A 21,062-nucleotide genomic window follows, 5' to 3' on the forward strand; every position below is an offset into this window, starting at 1 on the left:
TTAGTGGCGCATTGACTCAGTGAAGAGGCTGTGTGCCACCCTGCTCTGTCCTGTCTCCCCTTCACTTCACCCCCTACTTTCACTCTGCCTTAAAAAAAAAAGTCTTTAAAAAAATATTGAAATTGTTGTTGTTTATAATGATAAGTATTAATAGAAAAATATATTTTGGCGAATTACAAGTGGAATTCAAATATCTATTTTTTCCATGAAAATGGTGTTTGAACCCTCTCCAACCGAAATTTTTTTTTTTCTTTTTAACACTGTTAATGTGATCTTGCATGGTCAATAAGGTGTTTGTTTTAACACCATTCAGCAAACCCAAGAGTAAAGTTTTTATTACAGATGTTTAGGTCTGCTGTTTGCTAGTCTGGTATATTGCCAAGCTAACAGACTGTTTCTTCAAACAAAAACTCAACACTAAAATAATGTGCAATTTTTTCCAATAGAATTGAAATGTTACTTGTGGGACAATAACATAATTTAAATTATCATTCTAGTTTGTAATGAATAAGTCTTGTTATCTCCTGATGCAACTAAAGTTATAGAATTACCCTTCTCCATTTGTGTCAAATCATTTTCTCATCTAGCAATCACAATTTTATTTTCTTGTTTAGAGTATTATGTTTGAGCATTACTTGTCTCAACTTTGCTCTTTTTTTAATTTTTATTGCCTTTCTTGTCATTATAATATTAGAAATAAAACTAATATAGTAACATGTTTGTAAATCTCAAAATTCTGCTCTTAAAGCTTTTTTTTTTTTTAATTAAAAAGAATTGTTATTTATATGGCATGCTCTTTAATTTAGCTTTGTCTAACATTATCTTATTTTGGTATTCTCTAGAAGAACTAGACAAAACTGACAATCTTTTTTAAATATTATTTTCTTTTGGGTTTTTCTCTTAAGTACTTTGTAAGACATAAATATGGCTTGTGGAATATAAAGTCTTGCTACTATCAGGGATCATATATTATTATATTCTGATAATCTTATAACTGAATATATCTTCAGATGTAAGATCATCAGAATAAATAAACAATACTACGCTATGAAATTTATAGCATACCCTGTGTAAACAAAATAGGCTGTAATGACTGTACCGTTGTAAACACTGGTCTATGTTATTTTTTAAAAAAATGTTATCTTTTATAGTTGTGATTCCATTCTTTTGCTATATTCACAATGCTGTAGACATTATTTGTGATTATGTCAATATCACTCCTTGGCTAATACAAAAAGTATATGGTGATTCCTAAACTTAACGTTTGATTCAGAAGGTAATGTTAAAGTATCAGTCTTTCACGGGAAGATGTGCAATTGCACGCAATTATATGACAACGCAAAAGATATTTTGTTTTGACAATTTGACCACAGCTTCTAACATGTTTTCAAAATTTAAAAATGTGCTAAAAAAATTACTCATTTGAGTATAAGATGAGTATAAATTTATTTGGGTATAAAAATTTTGAGGTTTGAACTTAGCTAAAAAAACTTTACTTTAAAAAAGAAAAAAAAACCTAATGTAAAATGAAATAAAAAAAACTACCACAACTTAAACAAAACTCAACAAACTGAATGCTTAATTTATTTAAATCATGTTTTTAATCACATTTGGAATAATTTTTTAACTTTATTAATTTTTTAATGGTTGTTTAAAAAATACACACACTTAATTTATATTACAGTGTTTTTTTTTTACTAATTTAAAAATATCAGTTTCCATGTAAATGTAAACTAGTAAATAATTATGCATTAAAAAACCATTTCTATGTTTTAATATTTGTACTCTATTTTTTTAGTTAAATTTGTTTCAAAATATTAATATTTATCATAAAAAATACATATTAACCACAAAAAAAAACAGTTTATTATTATATAATATTGCAAAACCATTTGTCTTTTATTTTCAACGAAATTTTTTTATCTTTTTAAAAGAATTTATTTATCTTTTTAACTTCAATGATTCTTATATAACAATGCGTTAAAAAGACTTTCCTTGTCTTAGAAAGTCATTGTTTATTTATGAAAGTCATTAGTTTATATGAGATAAATTAAAAAAATTATATACAACTGTCAATAATACTTTAAAAAAAATAATTATCAGTAAATTGTTACTTTATTTAAAAGCATTTCGCTAATGTAAAAAAGTTTGTTAAGAAGTTTAGATGTAGTTTATTTCACCTAAGGTATGATTCAGAATATTTTTATTCAGGGTTTTTTAAAATAGCCATGGTCAAATCGTCAAAGCAAAATGTGATTTGCCTGGTCATATAATGACGTGCAATCGCACATCTTCCTGTGAAACAGGAAGTATCAACTAAATGTTTTTTGAATGCTCCTTGAAATACAGGTGACATTTTTGTTGGGATATAATACCTAAAAAACTTATGATTTATATAAATACTTGTATCTGGTGTATTTGGGAAAGTTTTTGAGATTATCAAATTGTTTCTTTCTAACTGCTTTATTAAAGTCATCCTCAAAGGCCAACACTCTTCTTTATTTCTAGTAACTTATGGGGTACCACCAGGTTCTATCTTTGGCCCTATTTTGTTTCTTACCTACATTAATGATCTTCCCAACAACCTTACATCTAAAGTAGCTCTTTTTGCAGATGACTCAACTTTATACTCCTGTCTTGACTAAAAGTCTTTTTAATCACTTAAAACAGTCAGCTGATCTTGAATTTGATCTCACTTCTGTAACTGATTGGGGCTCACAGTGGCTTGTAAATTTTAACTCCAACAAAACTCAGTTATTTACAGCAAACAACTATCGCAGTACTGTTGACATTCCTATATTGTCGAATGGCAAACCTCTCACTGAGTCCTCTTCTTTACGTCTTCTTGAATTATCATTTACTACTGACCGCTCATGGAAACCATATATACAATCGATTGCTAAATTAGCATCTGCTAAGGTTGGTTCTTTTTATCATGCTTGCCATTTACTCTCTCCTGATTCCATTCTCTACCTCTATAAATCTCTTATTCGTCCCTGTATGGAATACTGTTGTCATATTTGGGCTTGTTTTTTTAATGATGCTCTTTCTCTTCAAGACAAGGTCCAAAAATGTATTGTAAACGTAGTTGGACCCGGTCTATTTGCTAAGCTTGAGCCTCTTTCTCATTGTCGTAAAGTTGCATCTCTTTCTTTTTTCTACAAATACTATCATGGTCGTTGCTCAAAGGAGCTTTTATCTTTTGTTCCATCAACCAAAATTCTTGCTTGACTTCATTTATCAAAGTCTCATTATTTTACTGTGCCTGTCCTTGCATGCTCCAAAAACTTTTATTCATCTAGTTTTTTCTCCCACACTTCAACCCTTTGGAACTCTCTCCCATCTTCATGTTTTCCTGACTCATACAACCTTCAACTTTTTAAGTCTTCTGTCAACCGTTTCCTTACTTATAACTCTATTCTTTTTTTTCTAGTAACTCCCAACTTTATAATGGAGTGAATCAGAATTAATTAAAAAAAAAGAATTACTTAACAAGTGGATAATGTTGTGACTAGAAAATAAAAATAAAAAAGTCTATATGTTAGTGTAAAAAAACTTCATACCTTCCATAACAAATGAACTGTAAAGCTAAGTTATCAACAGTAATTAAAATTTTATCAATTCTAAATAAAAAGCACAACAATAAAATTAAACACAAATTGTTAACAGTTAGGTTAGTAGTTAGGTTAGGTAACAGTAGCATAGTGAACATCCTCATATTTTAAAAATATCAATATAATATATCCATAAAAAAGTTTCTACTATTTTCCTAAGAGTTCCAAAACCAAAACAAATAAAAATCCCAGGTAAATATGAAAAATACAACAGAAAAATCATACCTCCTTAGTACTGTTTGAATTCAGCTGAAAAAGAACCTTTAATTGATTTTTATTTCTAATAATTCTTTCCTTTCTTCATATTTTTCTAATCTTAGCTAAAAATAAAAATGTTCATCAGTGTTCATCATATTCAGAGTTGATCAGTGTGCATCTAACTCTTTTAGTAAGATGCACACTGATGGTATCATACTAAAAGAGGTAGTTGCTGAGGCTTCAGTACATATATTCACTATCTTATAGCCTGTTGCCGGTAGGAGTGCTGCTACATCGACTGATAGTTTGGCATAGGGCAGCAATCTTTTCTTTCATTATTCTTTGTTTTTTTTCTTCTTTTTCTGAAAAATGTGTACATTTGTAGAATAAGAGTGCACAAATTATATTAGGAAATTGCTAATAATGAATATTTGCATTGATGAAAGTGAAAGTTGCATTTTTGTGCAGCCTTTACATTAACACAAACAGATATTCAAAACTTTAGACAAATTCTTATAGCCCCCTTTCTCTAACTGAAGTGAAAAAAACAAAGTTTAAGTTCCAAAAGTTTGGGTCAAAATAGAGTATGTACTAGTCATAATGAGTTCTTGAAATTCAGCATGTGCATAGAAAATGTAAAAAAAGATCATATCTTAAACATTTACCAAGTAAATTTTTAAGATATGAGTACAAAATACAACACAGTTTTTGATATCAATATATAAACTTTAACGTTTGTCAATATAATAAAAAGCTAACTTATAAAAACTTATATTTTTTAAAAAAGCTCAAACTTATTACAAAATTCTAAAAAAGATATACAACAAAAAAAAAAAAGATATACGACAACAAAAAAAAGATATACAACAAAACACCATTCTTTAGAGATTACCACAGCATTTGATGGTAACAATAGTCTAGACTTTTTGATAAATTAAATGTTCTTACTTGTTATTCTGCTGATCGAGTAAAACATGATTTATTTCCAATACCTAAATATTTGAGGAAGTTTTAAGCGATGAAGCGAGTGTTCAGAGAAAAAAGTAAATGTTGGTATTGAATCTGCTATTATATAGTTTATAACATCTTATACTGCTTTAATGAAATATATTATTAACTACTTTAAAAAAAGGTACTTGAAGTGTATCCTGGAAAGTTCATTTTGCAGTAAACCGTATTGTACCATTTTTAAAAAGTACTAATACTGATCATTGACTTGGAGTTTACTCAGATCAAGTAGGTAAATCTGGTTATCGTGATTTTAAAAAGATGTATAAAAGATAACAAAACCACTTAGACCATCCTAAACAATTGAAGTCAAGTGTTGTAGAGTTTTTAGCATTTAATAAATAGTTAATATTTTTAAAATTAATATATTGATGACTTTTCCTAAAATTGTGTCAAAATTATTATTCTTATATGTAAATTAGGTTTTAAAGTATTTTAATAACACAAAAGATATTCTTAATTAAGCACTGATAAAATATAACACTATATTTTTGTATTATAAAGCTTAGTTTAAATATTATTATAGAAAATGTGTACAATTCTTTTTAACATTAAATGAATATATTACATTTTTTTTAAATACTTTTGTTTTTATACCAACATTTTTTTTGCTATGTAATCTGTTTGATAATTTATGTTCAAACATTTTTTTTTTTACTGCATATTTTAAATGAAAATATACATGGGAATAATAAAGTATAATTAAGACATGTAATCAAATTTTTTATTCTAAAAATATGAAATATATGCACTTCAATAAAGTTTTGATTGAAAAAAATTATTATAAAAAAGTATTTAAAAAAAAAACAGGTCTTAAATAGATCACTTTTTGAAAATTTTGAAAGGCCTCAAGATATTTTTTTAGAGCACTGGAGTTTTTACTGAGTATCATATGAATAAGTAATTATTGCATAACCAGGCGAGATCAATTTAAAAAATTTTTTACCGTATCTTTTTTTGCATACATTACGCCAAATTTATTGACTTAAAATCTACAAAGTATTGTCTATTTTACAAAATCACTAATGCAGCTAATTTTGGAGCTAATGTTGTTGAATTTGTAAAATATGAAAATCAAGTAAAGCAAGATTTAATGTTCCAACTGTTCAACATTTAGTCAAATAAAGTGAAAAAATATGAAAATGAAAATGAAGTGATCAAAATAGTGTAAATAAAACTTTAAACTCTAAACAAAATATTTATTTAACTTCTCCAAGGCATACTATTATGTGGAAAGTCCCCATAGAAATCATATTCATAGAAATATATTTCATTGAAATCTGTGGTCATTGGTCAATTTATAATAAGTGCATTTATAACATTTTGCAGGAGAAGATTTTGAAAATTTAATTTGTTGCCATAAATTGGATAATAACGAATAATAAATATTTATTTTAGGTATTTCTGTATAAACTACATGCATATATATATATATATATATATATATATATATATATATATATATATATATATATATATATATATATGTATGTATGTATATATATATATATATATATATATACATACGTGATTTACATGTATGTATATATATATATATATACATACAGTATATATATATATATATATATATATATATATATATATATATATATATATATATATATATATATATATATACATACTGTATGTATATATATATATATATGAAAAGTGATTTACACGAGCAGTTTATGGCTCTCGCTAAAGTATAATTTTTCATAAATATAAACCACTTTCATTTTTTTTCTCTATTTTTAAATATTTTTTAGAAATATTAAAAGTTCTTTTCCTAACAACTTTTTTTGCTTACAAAATAGGATTGTTTTTTTTTTTATGCATAACAGTTTTTTTTTGTAGTGCTTGAGGTTATTTTTTAACTATACAAATGGTTAACAACTTGCGGACTTAATAATATAAGTTATTTTATTCTACAATAATTGCTTTGTTTTTAGTAAAGTAGAATTTTAGTATTATAAATGTGAATATAAATTTTACATAATTATAATACAAAGTTATTATAAAATTTTTAAAAAGAAGAAATTTTTCTTTTCAAACACAATATTCAGTGCAGAGAGATATTTTTTCCTAAAATCCTTGTTGTGAAATACCATGTAATATCACTATAACATTAATGACAATATGATCAAGTTCACAAAGTTGTTTATAAAAGAAAATTATTATCGTTGTATATAAGATGAAAAATGCATAAGTCGTCATTTTTTTAGAATGGTTATAGCAAAAAAAAAGTTAAAAATATACAAATAAAAAAAAACAGTTGAAATGCTAATGTTTTCAATTAGATTGGACAAACTGATTGGTTTCTTAAATAAAAAATCAGTTTTTTTTATGTAAATGCCATGAATAAAATAAATTGATAATATTCTGTCATTAATCTTTTTCTTAGTCAATGTCATATCCTCCTATTAAAGCTATTATTTAAAATTCAGTTTATAATATTAGCATTTTAAAAAATACATTTGAAAAAGTAGTTCTTTTTGAATTGCTTTTTTTTATTTTACTCAAACTCATATATATAATATGAAATTATTATGCACTAAGTTGTTGCATAGTAATTTTTATATTATGTAATGAATTATATATTTTATATATTAATTATAATTATTAAATAAATTATATAAACTTGTCTCAATTTGAGCAAAACAACAACAAAAAAAAAGCACAGTTAAGAGCTCTGATAAAAAAAAATTGTAATTTTATAAACAATTTTACTGTAGAATCTTTAATTGTTGTAACTGTTCTTAAATTCTATTACAGTAAGAAAATATAAAATATTTTTTATAGCTCTTTGTTGATCGAGTTTTCTGTTGAATGAATAAAGTTGTTAATGAATAAATAGATAGCTGGAGTGAAAACCCAAAGAAAATGCTTGACTAAAGAATTTTTTTATGTTCCAATTAACTTAATTGCTTGTTATGTATACATTCTTGTAACATTAACGTTACAAGCATATCTAACAAGTATAAAAAGCCAATTTTTTAATGAATAAACATTTCTGCTCTGACATCCCCCCCCCCTTATTTCCCCCTTTATTATTATAAGTTTTAAATTTTTTAATTAATTTATATTACCTAGGTTTCAGCCTTTCCAAGTTTTCTTTGATAAAAAAATCAAGATGGGTTGTTTGGAAAAACTGCAAGATAAAGTTCCATGTTTTATGTCAAGGAAATTTTCATTTACCACAATGACGTTTCTTCTAACGACTTTTTTTCTTATTGAAATTGTTGTTGGTTATATAACAAACTCAATGGCATTAATAGCTGAAGCATTCCACATGCTCTCAGATGTTGTATCTTTAATTGTTGCTTGGTTAGCGTTAAAGTACTCTTCAAAACAAGCACCTAAGGATAAATATACATATGGGTATGCACGCGCAGAAGTGCTAGGGGCACTTGTGAATGCTGTATTTTTAGTTGCTTTATGTTTTTCAATTTTTATTGAAGCAATAAAAAGACTTGTTATTGTTGAGCCAATTGAAAATCCAATTTTAGTGTTTTGGGTAGGAGCAGCTGGGCTCATTGTGAATCTATTTGGGATGTTTTTATTTTATCAAACAGGGCATGGCCATTCTCATGGAGGAGTTTCACATTCCCATTCTCATGGAAATGAAAATGATGAGCACAGTCACGGAAAAGAGTCAAAATCTCATTCTCATTCACACGAAAGTAAAAATAATAAAAACTCAAATAAAAAATTGTCAAGTCATTCAAATGATGATAAAAAAACTATTAATAAGGAACTATCAAAGCATATACATATTCACACAAATTCACCTGGTAAAATATCTTACCGAAGTAACAATGAAATTTCTTGTAGTAGCAACAATGGTCATTCTCACAGTGATGCCAATACCCATTTCCACGATGGGGAAAAAAACCATTCTCATGGCGGGGATAATGGGCATTCTCATGAAGCTGAAAATATGAATGGTGAACATTCACATGGTGGTAACAACAAACATTCACACACTGGTGACAATGGACATTTACATGGTGGGAATAATGGACATTCACACAATGGTGACAATGGACATTCGCATGGTGGTGACATAGCAAAGCATTCAGATACTCAAGATTCATGGAAACATCTTTGCATAGATGATGATGAAAAAAATACACACAAATGGGAAGAAAAAAAAAATCTTTTAAATGAAGAGAAAAATGATGGTAAGTGGCTTTATTACATTAATTTTTAAAGGTATTACAAATGGTTGTTTAAGAGTTATTAGTTATCACTAATTAAATGCGGTAGTGGTGTAGTGGTAAAGTGCTCGCTTTATAAAGCGAGAGGTTCCGAGTTCGATCCCCACCACGTCCCTGGTAGTACCGCGCTCAACTTGTTTCTCCGCGCAGCGGCCTTGTTCCTCAAGGTTCGTGTTTCGGAGTTATAGAGTTGAGAGAGGGTTATAACCACTATTAAGTAGCCTCTTCATCTGTAGTGGCCTTCTCGGCCTTGAGGAGGTGAATAACAAAAAAAAAAATAATAATAGAACCTGTCATTTAAGTTGTAGAGGCTAAAAGTGCCAGACATATAAATCAAGATGTAGAGGCTAACAGTGCAAGGCAGATATATAAATCAAATTAAATTAAAGGTATATATCATTATAGGGACAAGAAATAAAGGTTTTAAGTTGTTAAGGCTTAGTTTTGTAATATTTCATTTTTGATGTATAATATATTTAAAGCATCTATTTGTTAATATGTATACTATATATATTATATATCGAAAGTACCTGATTTTATATCATCTTCAGCATTCAAACTTGAGCTTTTTTGGCTAATTGCATTGAAACATCACCTTTTTTTTAGTACATATTTTGCTGTTTATAAATAAAATTAGTTACAAAAGAGTTTTATGTTGTATAATTAATATAATATAAAAAACAGGCTGAAAAAGAAGAAAAAAACATTGACAAAATGTTATAAAATTCTTATTTACTTTGCACTAATATTTAATCTGATCTCACTTTTGTAACAACGTGGGGCTTGCAGTAGCTTGTGAATTTTAACTCCAACAAAACTCAATTATTTACAGCAAACAACTATTCCAATACTGTTAACATTCCTATATAATAATGAAGACAACCATCTAACTGAGTCCACTTCTTTATGTCTTATTGGATTATCATTCACTACTGACCTCTCATGGAAACCATATATCCATCGCAAAGTTAGCATCTGCTAAGGTTGCTACTCAAAAGAGCTATCATCTCTATTTCCATCAACCAAAACTATTCTCGTTTGACTCGTTATTCAGCAAAGTTGCATCTATTTACTGTATCTGTCCCTGCATGCTCTAAAAACTTTTATATCATGCTTTTAGAGTCTGGTTTTTTTCCTTGTATTTCAATCCTTTAGAATTCTCTTACATCTTCATATTTTCTTGACTCATACAACTTTTCTTGTCTTCTGTCAACTGTTTCCTTGCTCTTTAACTCTATTGTTGTTTTTTTCCAGTAACTTCCAGCTTATTAGTGGTTGCTTGCAGTCTTGTTAGGAGAGAATTAAATTTAAAAATATATTTATTAATAAATATATATATATTAAAAATATAAAATTATATATATATTAATAGATAAAAGTTATTTAATGAACTTAACAAATTCCTCAGAATTATTAATCAGTATAATTAGAAGTGTTTTTTTGCTTGTTTAAATGAGTTTAATCATTTCCCATATTTTTATAGGTCCTTGAAATGTTTTTGAATGCTCTATATATCTGTTTAGTTTCTTAGGTAGCTTTAAGGATTTTGATATATCTTTTCTAAAGTAACAGTATCCAAAAAAAAGCAACAAAAAATTCTTATGAAAGCAGTTAATAAATTTTTCTGGTGTCTGTAATATTTTCAACTTTACAAAGAGCAAAACACTAACTGATAACTGATAGCAAAACACTGCCCTGATAAGAAAGAACACAGTAACTAAATTTTCAAGATAATTTTTTTTGTGAATAATACTATTCATTATTATTTTTTGTGAACTGGTGTGTAAGTAAGAATGTTGTATGTGATTTCTAAGTATCTGTTTTAGATGTTTTAATTTCACAGTGTTTGCAGAAAATATAGCCAATCTTTGTAAGAAAACAGTATAATTGGATAATGGATATTTTTCAGGTACTGCAAAATATCCATTTTGCATTATCTGCAAACTCTAATTAGCGCAGCATACTAACAGAAAGTATTTTTTTTTTTTTAATTAAATCACAAATTTTTGGAAGAAAAAAAAAGAAAAAGTCGGATTCTGATACCAAAAAGGTAGATTCTGATATAATTTTAATATTATAATAATAATAGTAATATTAATAATAATAATAATAATAATAATAATAATAAATATTTATTGCTGAAATTTAACAAATTAACAATTAAAATAATTTATAACAAAAATTACACTTTATTAGCCGGTGACTTTATTTATTAATTACAAAATTACAACTGTTGTATTTTTGTAACTAGTTAGTTGAGTAAATTCTTTTTTGACTTGAATGGGATTTCTTTTGTATGCAGATTGTTCCATTAGCTCTTTAGGTTTTATTATTATTTTTGATGTAGATCATCTAACTTGTATTAAACCGTGAACAATTTTGAAGCTCCCGATCTCCTCTTAACCTACGAATTTCTAACGATGTAATGTTAAACTTTTATATTCGTGAGTGAACCTTCTTGTTTGAGTTGCTCTTTTTTGAACTTTTTCTAGAGCTAGTATATTGTATTTCTTGATGCATTCCAGATTGGTGCTGCATATTCGAGAAGGGATTTATACAAAGGATTTATACGATATTTTAGCAATTGAGATGGTGTAGAATTCAAAAGTGTGTTTAATTAAACCTAGTGTTCTGTTAGCTCTGTTGGCACAATAATTGATATGTTGGCTGTATTTTCCATCAGTAGATGTCATAACACCCAGGTCTTTTTCTAAATTGGAGACTTCAATTTGAATTCGCATGTTATGATTGTAATCTAAGATAGTATATTTTCTTTTTTTATTATACTTACCAACTGAATTTTTTTTTAATACACATGATATTATATATTTGTGAATCACAGTTTAGGTTTATTATCTTTTTTGTTAGCATAAACACAAAAAATTACAATAAATCTTTAAATATAAGAGAAACAGAACCAAATGTATGCTGTGGTTTTAAATAATTTTAATGTTATACTAATGAAGTTTTCACACCATAAGTGTTGGAGAAAATAGACCAAATGGATGTATAAATAACCTAAAAAAAATATTTTTAATACAGTATTTGATTAATTCCATTAAACTGTACCTGGCAACATGGTTTTGATTTTACCGATGGTGACTTTTGTTTTGATGAGGTTTTAATCTACTAGTTTCATTTTACAAAACTTTGATTTTATTAAAGTTAAATATGTTTGTGGCTTTTTATAACATCGGCATGAAAATGTTTGATGTAGAGAAGAAAAAGAAAAAGAAAAAAAAAATCATATAAGGTCTGAGGTTTAATGCCACCTCTTGCCATATTTGCAATATTGGTAAAACATTTTTTGACTAAAAATAAATTTTTACAAAGTTTTTTGGTTATAAGTTTTTATATAATTTCGCTACATTTGAGGTCTTGAGGCACCCCTAAAATATTTTTTTATTCAAAAAACTTTTTAATCCAGTGTTGCTTTATCATATAGAACAAATTAAGGTACATATTTTTAAAAAATGTTGTTTTTTGACCCACCCTATTTTACGTAGCTGAAGCTGTTAACACAGGTTGAATGTGACTTGCTTTTGTTGACATTAGTAAAAGATTTTATTTAGTGCTTCTTTAAAAGAGTCTTAATTTTGGTTTAAAAGATTAAATTTTTAAGTTAATTTTTCATTTACGTGACTGGCATAAAAATATTTTCTAATAATTTTTTTGTTTTTTACTTTTTACTTTATTAATATTTTGAATCTTATTTTAGTTTTCTTATTTTTTTATGAATTTTAAAAAAATTTATTACCTTATTTTAATTAAAAATATGATTCTAAGTTATTTAAAAAAAACTGTAATTGCAATTGCAAGTTATATTGTTATAATATTATGTTTAACAGATTCAAATTAAAACAAACTTCCAAATAAAACATCGAAAGCACTTTTTCTTTATTTAATAAGTTTGGTGTTTTAATCTATATAAAACGGATAAAAAAATAAATAAATACGATATTGGTGTATTGGTGAAATGCTTGCCTCATAAGCAAGAAGTTCTGAGTTTTATCCCCACCACATCCCTTGTAGTGCAGCATTCATCTTGTTTCTCCGTGCAGCGGCCTTGTTTGTCAAGGTACATGTTTTGGAGTTATAGAATTGAGAAGGGTTGTATTATATTAATGGTAGTCTCCTTGACTGTAGTGGCCTTCTCGGCTTTGGGGAGGTGAATTAACAAAAACCAAAAAAAAAAACATAAGATACAACATGAGATAGTATAGGCAGAAAAAAGAAACATTAGTAGCTTAATTATTTTTTATACATAATTTATGTATAAATTATAGTTTTTGTTTTTTTCCTTACCTTAAGTTAAAAATTAATGAAGTAGGTGGAAAATGTTAATGCAAATAAATTTAGGATTCCTTGTTTTTAAATGACAGTTAAGAAAATGTAGTAATTGATTGTTTAACCGTAATAATATTTATTGTTAAACAATAAAAATAAAACATTTACAAAATATGTTGTAAATGTTTTATTTTTTTGCGGTATTTGTAAATCTGTAATTGGTTTGTTTTCAATTGCTTTTATTAATCTAGATTCATTCATTGATTTTAGATTCATCCATTGATTTGAACTGCGAAAAGCAAGAATCAAAAACACAATCTGCTGGTCAATTAAACATTCATGCTGTCTACCTGCATATTCTTGGGGATGCCTTAGGTAGTGTAATTGTCATGACTAGCGCCCTAATTATAGTATATGCAACAGGTAGGACTTCTTTAGAAATTTAAGCAACTTTTTTTAATGTTATTAACTAATTTTATGCATTTTAATCATTCTTTAATAGTTACAAGTTTACTTTTGTTGTATCCAAAAGTAAGTATTGCAAGTTTACATTTGATACGTTGTATCAAAAAGCCATATCAAAAAATAAAATAAAATCTCTTAACCAAAATTAGTAAAATTTGATATAATCTGCTGGTAATTGGTTACTAGTTGTGCTTGCATATTACTCATTTCATTTTTAAAAAATTTTCTGAGCTGCTCTATGGCTACCCTGTTATGCTCACATGTTTTCTATATCGTTATCCTGATCAAATATTTTATATTTAGGGACGTGGACGTTGTATGTCGATCCAACAATGTCAATTATAATGGTCATGATAATTCTAAAAACCTCTATACCATTACTTGTTAATACTTCTAAAATTTTAATGAACTCAGTACCCAATCATATTCAAGTAAAAAGCATGAAAAAACGTTTGTTAAAAAAAATACCGCAGATACGTAATGTTCATGAGCTGCACGTATGGCAACTTGCTGGCGACAAAATTATTGGTATGTGTAAAAGGTGGTTTATTAAAGCCACAAGCTTCAACCGCTACATACTTTAAAGTATTTAGAAATTATTTTATTATAAACTTCTTGTATTGACCTTTATAAGTTCTGTTTTAAATTTTTGATTATAGCTTCAGTTCACGTAAAATTTGCTACACCACATGACTATGAAGAGACATCTCTAAAAATTAAAGAGTTTTTCCATAATGAAGGAATACACTCTACAACTGTTCAAATTGAATTTGAAAAACAAGATAATGAAGTTGATAGACGCGGCCAATGCATGGTTTTATGTTCATTAGACAGTGCATGCGATGAAATGATGTGCTGCAAGCCAGGAGATGACAGCAAATAAAATTATTTTTTTATGATTGATTATTATTTTTTAAACTGAAAAATTTATTTTTTGTATGCATTGTATCTAATATTAAAAATGGCCACTAGATGATGTGCTGCAAGCCTGGAAATGACAACAAATAAAGATACTTTTGTTATTAAATGTTTATTTTTTTTTATAAATTGTATTTAGTTTTAAAAAATTTATACCAAGACATATTTTAGTTTCTACATTATTTAAATATAAATATTTGACGTGTTTATTTTTTTCAGAGACTATTATTATAATTGTGTTATTATTAAAGTTTGTATTATTTATTGCATGAGATAAAAGTGCATTTATTCTGACTATATTAGATAATTTTTTTAAATTGTATTTAACGTTAAAAAAGTACTAAACAATAAGTCTGTGTGGTTTACACAAAGTTTTAACACAAACTTTTTTTTATCTGTTGTTTTAAGTTTTATACAATGAACAGCAAAAAACCAGTTAATTTTCTTGGCTGTCTTCTTCGTTTCCAAAAGTTATGTCTTTATCAAGTTTATAAGAATGTTCTGCATTATCATTTAAAATAAGAAAAAATCAAACATAATACTACATAAAACACAATGATATAAATAACTATTTTAAAGTTAAATGAAAATATTTTCTAAATCATTTCAAATCATTAAAATCAGTTTGGTTTCCTTCAATGATATTAGGAAATAACCTACTTATTTGTAGATGAAAAAGATCATATAAAAAAACTTCTTCCATAAATCTGCCATAGTGGCCACTAAACTAAACTAAAAGTTTTTATCTTACTGCCATCTAAAAGGCCATCTTTAAATGATGTCAATGAATAGATAGATATATCAGATATATAGAGATGTCAATAAATAGGAATAATTGACAATGGAAAAGGGATAGGAGGGTGTGTTGATCTGCGGAGCTCTGTAACGTGAAGACATATGGGAGCAACTTAACAACTACAAAAAAAAAAGACTATATATATATTATATATATATATATATATATATATATATATATATATATATATATATGCGGTAGTGGTAAAGCGCTCGCTTCATAAGCGAGAGGTTCCGAGTTCGATCCCCACCACGTCCCTGGTAGTACCGCGCTCAACTTGTTTCTCCGCGCAACGGCCTTGTTCCTCAAGGTTCGTATTTCGGAGTTATAGAGTTGAGAGAGGGTTATAACCACTATTAAGTAGCCTCCTTATCTATAGTGGCCTTCTCGACCTTGAGGAGGTGAATAACAAAAAAACAAAAACAAAAAAATACATAAATATGAAAAAGTAGGTGGTTAAAAAAAATAACATAAATAAAAAATGTTTATGAAATATACAAACAAAAGCTAAAAAAAGAAGGGTATATGTATTATCATTACTTGATAGATTAGATCATCACTAGACAGATTATAAGAAATATCAATCGATAGGTTATAAGTAACACCATCATTATTACATCCCAGTGGGAACGGTGCGTTTTTTAAACATTTTTTTGACGTTTTTATAAGGTTTAAACATAATAAAAACGTTTTAAAAACTTACCATGCCCAATGGGATCTATTTATACTTAACTAAGCTTACTTTAAAAGAAACATTTGAAATCGAATATATTGAAATTTATCAATAATAGCTTTTGTTATGATTTATTTTTAAAGCACTCTAGTTTAATCTATTTTTTTGCAGTATCAGGTAACATTTTCCACAAAAAAGCCCCTTGTATTTAATTAAATGTTCGTGGTATTTAATCGAGTAGAAAGATAATTTTGAATTAAACTTTGGAATAACAAAGTTGTTGTCTGAAAATTTTGTTGAGTATTTATGGTGAATTTTATTAAAATTATGTAATTTAGGAGACAATCCTAGGTGTGCTTTAAATTATAGGTGTGCTTGAACATTAAAACTAGGTGTGCTTGAACATTAAAACTTGGCGTAAGTTGAGTTTATATACATAGAAAGCTCCAAGCACACGTAGAAGTAGTTTATAAGGAACAGTTCTGTCGACTCCAAATACTATTCAGCACAAGTTTTTGTTGGATTTGTACTATTGTAATCAAAAAGTAAGATGAATTTTTTTATAAAATGAAAAATCTTTATTTATTCTTCCAAATCTGTATCGTCCCCCTCAAAATAATCCCCCCCCCCGGCCCCAATGCACTTTTGCCAACGTTTTTTCCAGTCTTCGAAGCATGCCGAAAAGTCCTCGGTAGGGATAGCCTTCAATGCGCGTGCCGATTCACGTTGGATCTCTTCAATGGACTCAAAACGATTTCCCCGGAGTGGTCTCTTGAGCTTTGGGAACAGCCAGAAGTCACACGGTGCTAAGTCGGGCGAATACGGTGGTTGTGGAGCAACATGGGTAGAGTTTTTGGCGAAAAACTCACGAAGAACCAGTGCTGTGTGCGAAGGCGCATTATCGTGGTGCAAAATCCAAGAGTTATTGGCCCATAATTCCGGTCTCTTTTTGCGAATAGCTTCACGCAAACGTCGCATAACGCTTAAATAATATTCCTTGTTGACAGTTTGGCCAGTTGGAAGGAATTCGTAGTGCACGACACCACAATAATCAAAGAAAACAGTCAACATGACCTTGATTTTTGAGCGACTTTGACGTGGTTGCTTCGGTCTCGGCTCGCCTTTTTCACGGTATTCGCTCGATTGGTCGGTTGTTTCAGGGTCGTATGCGTAGACCCAAGTTTCATCGCCAGTAATAATTTGTTTGTAGACGTCTTGATAGTCAGAAAGCATTGCTTCACACGTTTTAACGCGACGCTCTTTTCCAAAGAAATTGAGAAATTTCGGTACCAAACGTGATTTGAGTCTTCTGAGGCCCAAATGATCCTTCAAAATCGCTTGCACCGACCCAAATGATATTCCAACCATGTCAACAAGGTCTCGAATGGTTAACCGACGATTTGCAAGCACCAATTCTTTGATTTTGTTGATGTGGCGATCATCAATCGAAGTCGATGGTCGTCCGGAGCGTTCCAAGTCATCAACACGTTCTCGGCCTTCTTTGAAGTCTTTGTACCACTTGTAAACATTTTTTTGAGACATAGTCTCTTCACCGAAGGCCTTTTGCAACATTCGATACGTTTCAGCAGCAGAAATATCATTCCGCAAACAAAATTTAATAGCACTTCTTTGCTCAACAAAATTAGACATCGTGAAAATCGCCGAATGCACTTTTGGTACTTCAGAAACAAGCGTAAACAAAAAAAAATAATTATGAGTTTGACATGTAATTTGGCGCAAATGTTAATGACATTCCTACCAACTTAAAAATAAAAAAGATTGGACGATTCGAATAAGGCGGGAAGTTTAAATTAAAAATTCACCTTACTTTTTGATCACAGTAGTATGATCAGTAATGAACCATGCGATAATTTTTTCTAAATAGATGTCATATTAACAAAAGTTTTAGCTTTAAATACATTTTTTAGGATTTTCGTTTTAACGATTTTCATATGCCCATACCAATATAAGTTTTCATCTAATTTTACTTCTTAAAAAATTTAGATGTTTCCATTTTTAACATAAATGTTATAAACTATTCAGTTTGGTAAATTAAGAGTTTGTACATTTAGTAAGTATATTAGTAGTAGAGTATATAAGTATATAAGTAGAGCATACTTAGTATTTTGTATACTATAGTATATAAATTAGCTATAAATTAGTTTATAATTTAACTAACGGGTGATGTGGAAGTTATCGGACAAATCCTAATTTTATTATTTGAGCATAATAATTAGTTTTTGTGGTTTTATGCTTTGGCATAAACGTTCTATAAAGTATAAACTTTATTGTTTGAAACACAATTATTTAAAATGAGGTTAAATGCAGCTGAACGAGAATCTTCTCGAAAGCGACTAAAAATGTTTTTTGTAAATAAACCTAATAAAAAAAAAAAAAAAATCGTAAATCATTTTGAAAGGGAAGGATTTGCTCGAAGTACAATATATGATAACCTAAAAAGACTTGAAACTGTTCAATCCTTTTTCTGATAGAAAGCACCCTGGTCGTCCGACATTCTGGACTAGAGAAAAGAAAGCCGAATTAACGAGACTTGTCAACAATCGAAAAGGGGTCAGTCAGAGAAAAATAGGTATTAAATTCGGTGTAAATCGATCGACAATTGGTCGTCAGTTAAAAAAATGAATAATAAATATAGAAAACGTGAAAAGACTCCAAAATACACTATAGAACAACAAATAAAGGCAAAGAAAAGAAGCAGGAAACTAGTTAACCAACTCTATAACACAAAATCGCTTCTAGTCATCGATGACGAAAAATACTTTTGTTTTGCAGAGGACAACATGCCTGGAAATTCTGGATACTACACAAACAACAAAAAGACATGCCCAGAAAGTGTTCGTTTTATAGGAAAAGAGAAATTTCCAAAAAAATTATTAATGTGGATAGCCATATCTGACCGTGGTATGTCCGAGCCATTGTTTTGCACTTTTAAGGCTGTAGCGATGAATTCATCAATCTATATTAATGAATGTTTAGAAAAACGACTTCTTCCATTTATTCGCAAGTATCATGGAAACTTTAACTACTTATTTTGGCCAGATTTAGCAAGTTTTCATTATTCTAAAGATTCTCTAACTTGGATGGTCCAATATGTCTATTACGTTGATAAAGAATCCAGTCCCCCAAATGTGCTTCAAGCACGACCAATTGAAAATTTTGGGGGAAATTTAGCACAGAAGGTTTACGAGGGAGATTGGCAAGCTTCAACAGAGCAAGTTTTGATTGATCGCATTAAACTAAAACTACAAGAAATTGATTTAAACTTTTTACAGTCGCATATGAAAGGCGTCAGAGCAAAATTGAGATCAATTGCAGATGGTGGTGTTTTTTCATTTAAAAAATAGTATATTTTTATTAAAAGATAAATGCTTTATTTAAAAAAAATATAATAGTAGTTTGTTTTTTTATTTATAAATAACTTCCGCATCACCCGTTAGTATAAATTAGTACATAAATTAACTAGTGCTACGTTCGCTACGCCGCTGGTTAATAAAGTTAAAAAGATATTTTTCAATTAAGTTAAAAAGAACCTTTTAATAGAAAAAAACTAGTTTGCTTTAAATAAGCTTTGCATGTTTATTAACAATTCTTGTACAAATCGTCGACCAAAGTAGAACAGCAAGATCCACACAACTAATTGTCACAGGATTCACAACGCATCCATAATTGTTGTTGAGCTGTAATTTCATCTCCAAAAAAATGTCACAAGTTTGACATTTTTTTGAATTTAAAGAATAGATTTACAGTGTTGATATATGGAAGCCGCTTTGGATTCTGATATAGCTGGGATTTTGATTACCTCCACTAGTTGTCGTTTCCGTTGTTTAATAGTTTGTTAAACAATCCAGCTTTGCCAAACTTTTTTGAGTCTTAATTGAATTAGCCTCCTGTTTTGTTTTTTCACGCAAAACTTTTTTAGCTTGTATTTAATTCTTCTTATTTTGCTTCTTCAGAAGTTATAAAGTTATTTTTCATGAGGCGCATGTTATATTAGAAACATTTAGCGTTGACTCTGATACGGAAGCTTTGGGCAGACCAACATGTAAAGCATTTAAAATTGATGTCTTTAAATGCTCACAAGCAGTTGAGCACCATGTTAAAGAGATATTTGTTTTAATGAGCTCGAAGAAGTTTGTGTGCTTGAAATTCTATGCTTTTGTAGACTTGAAGGATTTCTGGAATTGCGGTTACTTGTATAGGCAGTGTTGGCAAGGCTTGAGTACTTTGCGCAAAAATTGATCCAATGGCTAATTTTTTATTAGTTATTTTTTCCCGACACAAAGGAAAAATACCTGTTGCTTTGAAGCCAGAACGCACATTGTCGCTAAAGAAGCTTTGGTCAATAAGCTGTTTGAGCAACCCAGGGAAGCTAGGTTTTGTGAGATCTTTGAAACAGTTTTGAATAAAACGTTTGTTTAGGATTCCATGCCATTTACTTTTCACCGTTCTGAATACGCTAACATCAAGCAGTAGCTTTAAAATAATAAATTCTCCTTTTTTGCTAAGTGAATTAGTTTGAGTGTTACATGTGAGGCATGGCCATCTAGAAAAAGGACTTTGGATCCTTCAAGCTAGAAAAAATTTGGGACAAATGTCTTTTCAAACCATTCAACAAAAACAGGTCCTTCCATCCAGCCAGATTGCATGACACCATAGATAGCACCGTTTAATCCGTCCTGAGTTGAGAAGCCATTTTGACATCAATCGAAAAATTCAAACAATTAAATAGTAGTTTTTAAAATGCGGAGTTTTCCGGATTCTTCTCACATCAGTTTTAAATGCTTCTTAAATAAAATACCCTAATTCATCATAAGTACCTTTCGCTTAGAATAAAACATGAACAGGCAAGAATGTGCCAAAAG

The 21,062-nt window shown here is 28.6% G+C and overlaps 2 protein-coding genes across 5 annotated transcripts in view; both read left to right on the forward strand.

Moving 5' to 3' along the window:
- The window catches only part of LOC100202575 (uncharacterized), a 44,024-nt gene extending 28,936 nt beyond the window's left edge, over positions 1-15,088 (forward strand). For all 4 annotated transcript variants that reach the window (XM_065800935.1, XM_065800936.1, XM_065800938.1 and 1 more), the window contains 4 exons: positions 7,914-9,004; positions 13,598-13,750; positions 14,096-14,320; positions 14,452-15,088. In XM_065800935.1, the coding sequence (XP_065657007.1) occupies positions 7,914-9,004; positions 13,598-13,750; positions 14,096-14,320; positions 14,452-14,675 (1,693 nt within the window). In that variant the 3' untranslated portion in view covers positions 14,676-15,088. The remainder of the gene's footprint in view (positions 1-7,913; positions 9,005-13,597; positions 13,751-14,095; positions 14,321-14,451) is intronic.
- A 3,730-nt stretch (positions 15,089-18,818) lies between these two features.
- Positions 18,819-19,544, forward strand: LOC136082539 (uncharacterized). The gene has a single exon (XM_065801947.1). It carries the CDS (start codon positions 18,819-18,821, stop codon positions 19,542-19,544), a length of 726 nt encoding a protein of 241 aa, XP_065658019.1.
- The last annotated feature ends 1,518 nt before the right edge of the window (positions 19,545-21,062 follow it).

The sequence above is a fragment of the Hydra vulgaris genome, chromosome 07, assembly GCF_038396675.1.
Source record: "Hydra vulgaris chromosome 07, alternate assembly HydraT2T_AEP".
NCBI lineage: Eukaryota > Metazoa > Cnidaria > Hydrozoa > Anthoathecata > Hydridae > Hydra > Hydra vulgaris.

Coding starts and splice junctions, on each gene's coding strand:
- LOC136082539 (XM_065801947.1), top strand. CDS start 18,819: ATGAATAATAAATATAGAAAACGTGAAAAGACTCCAAAATACACTATA.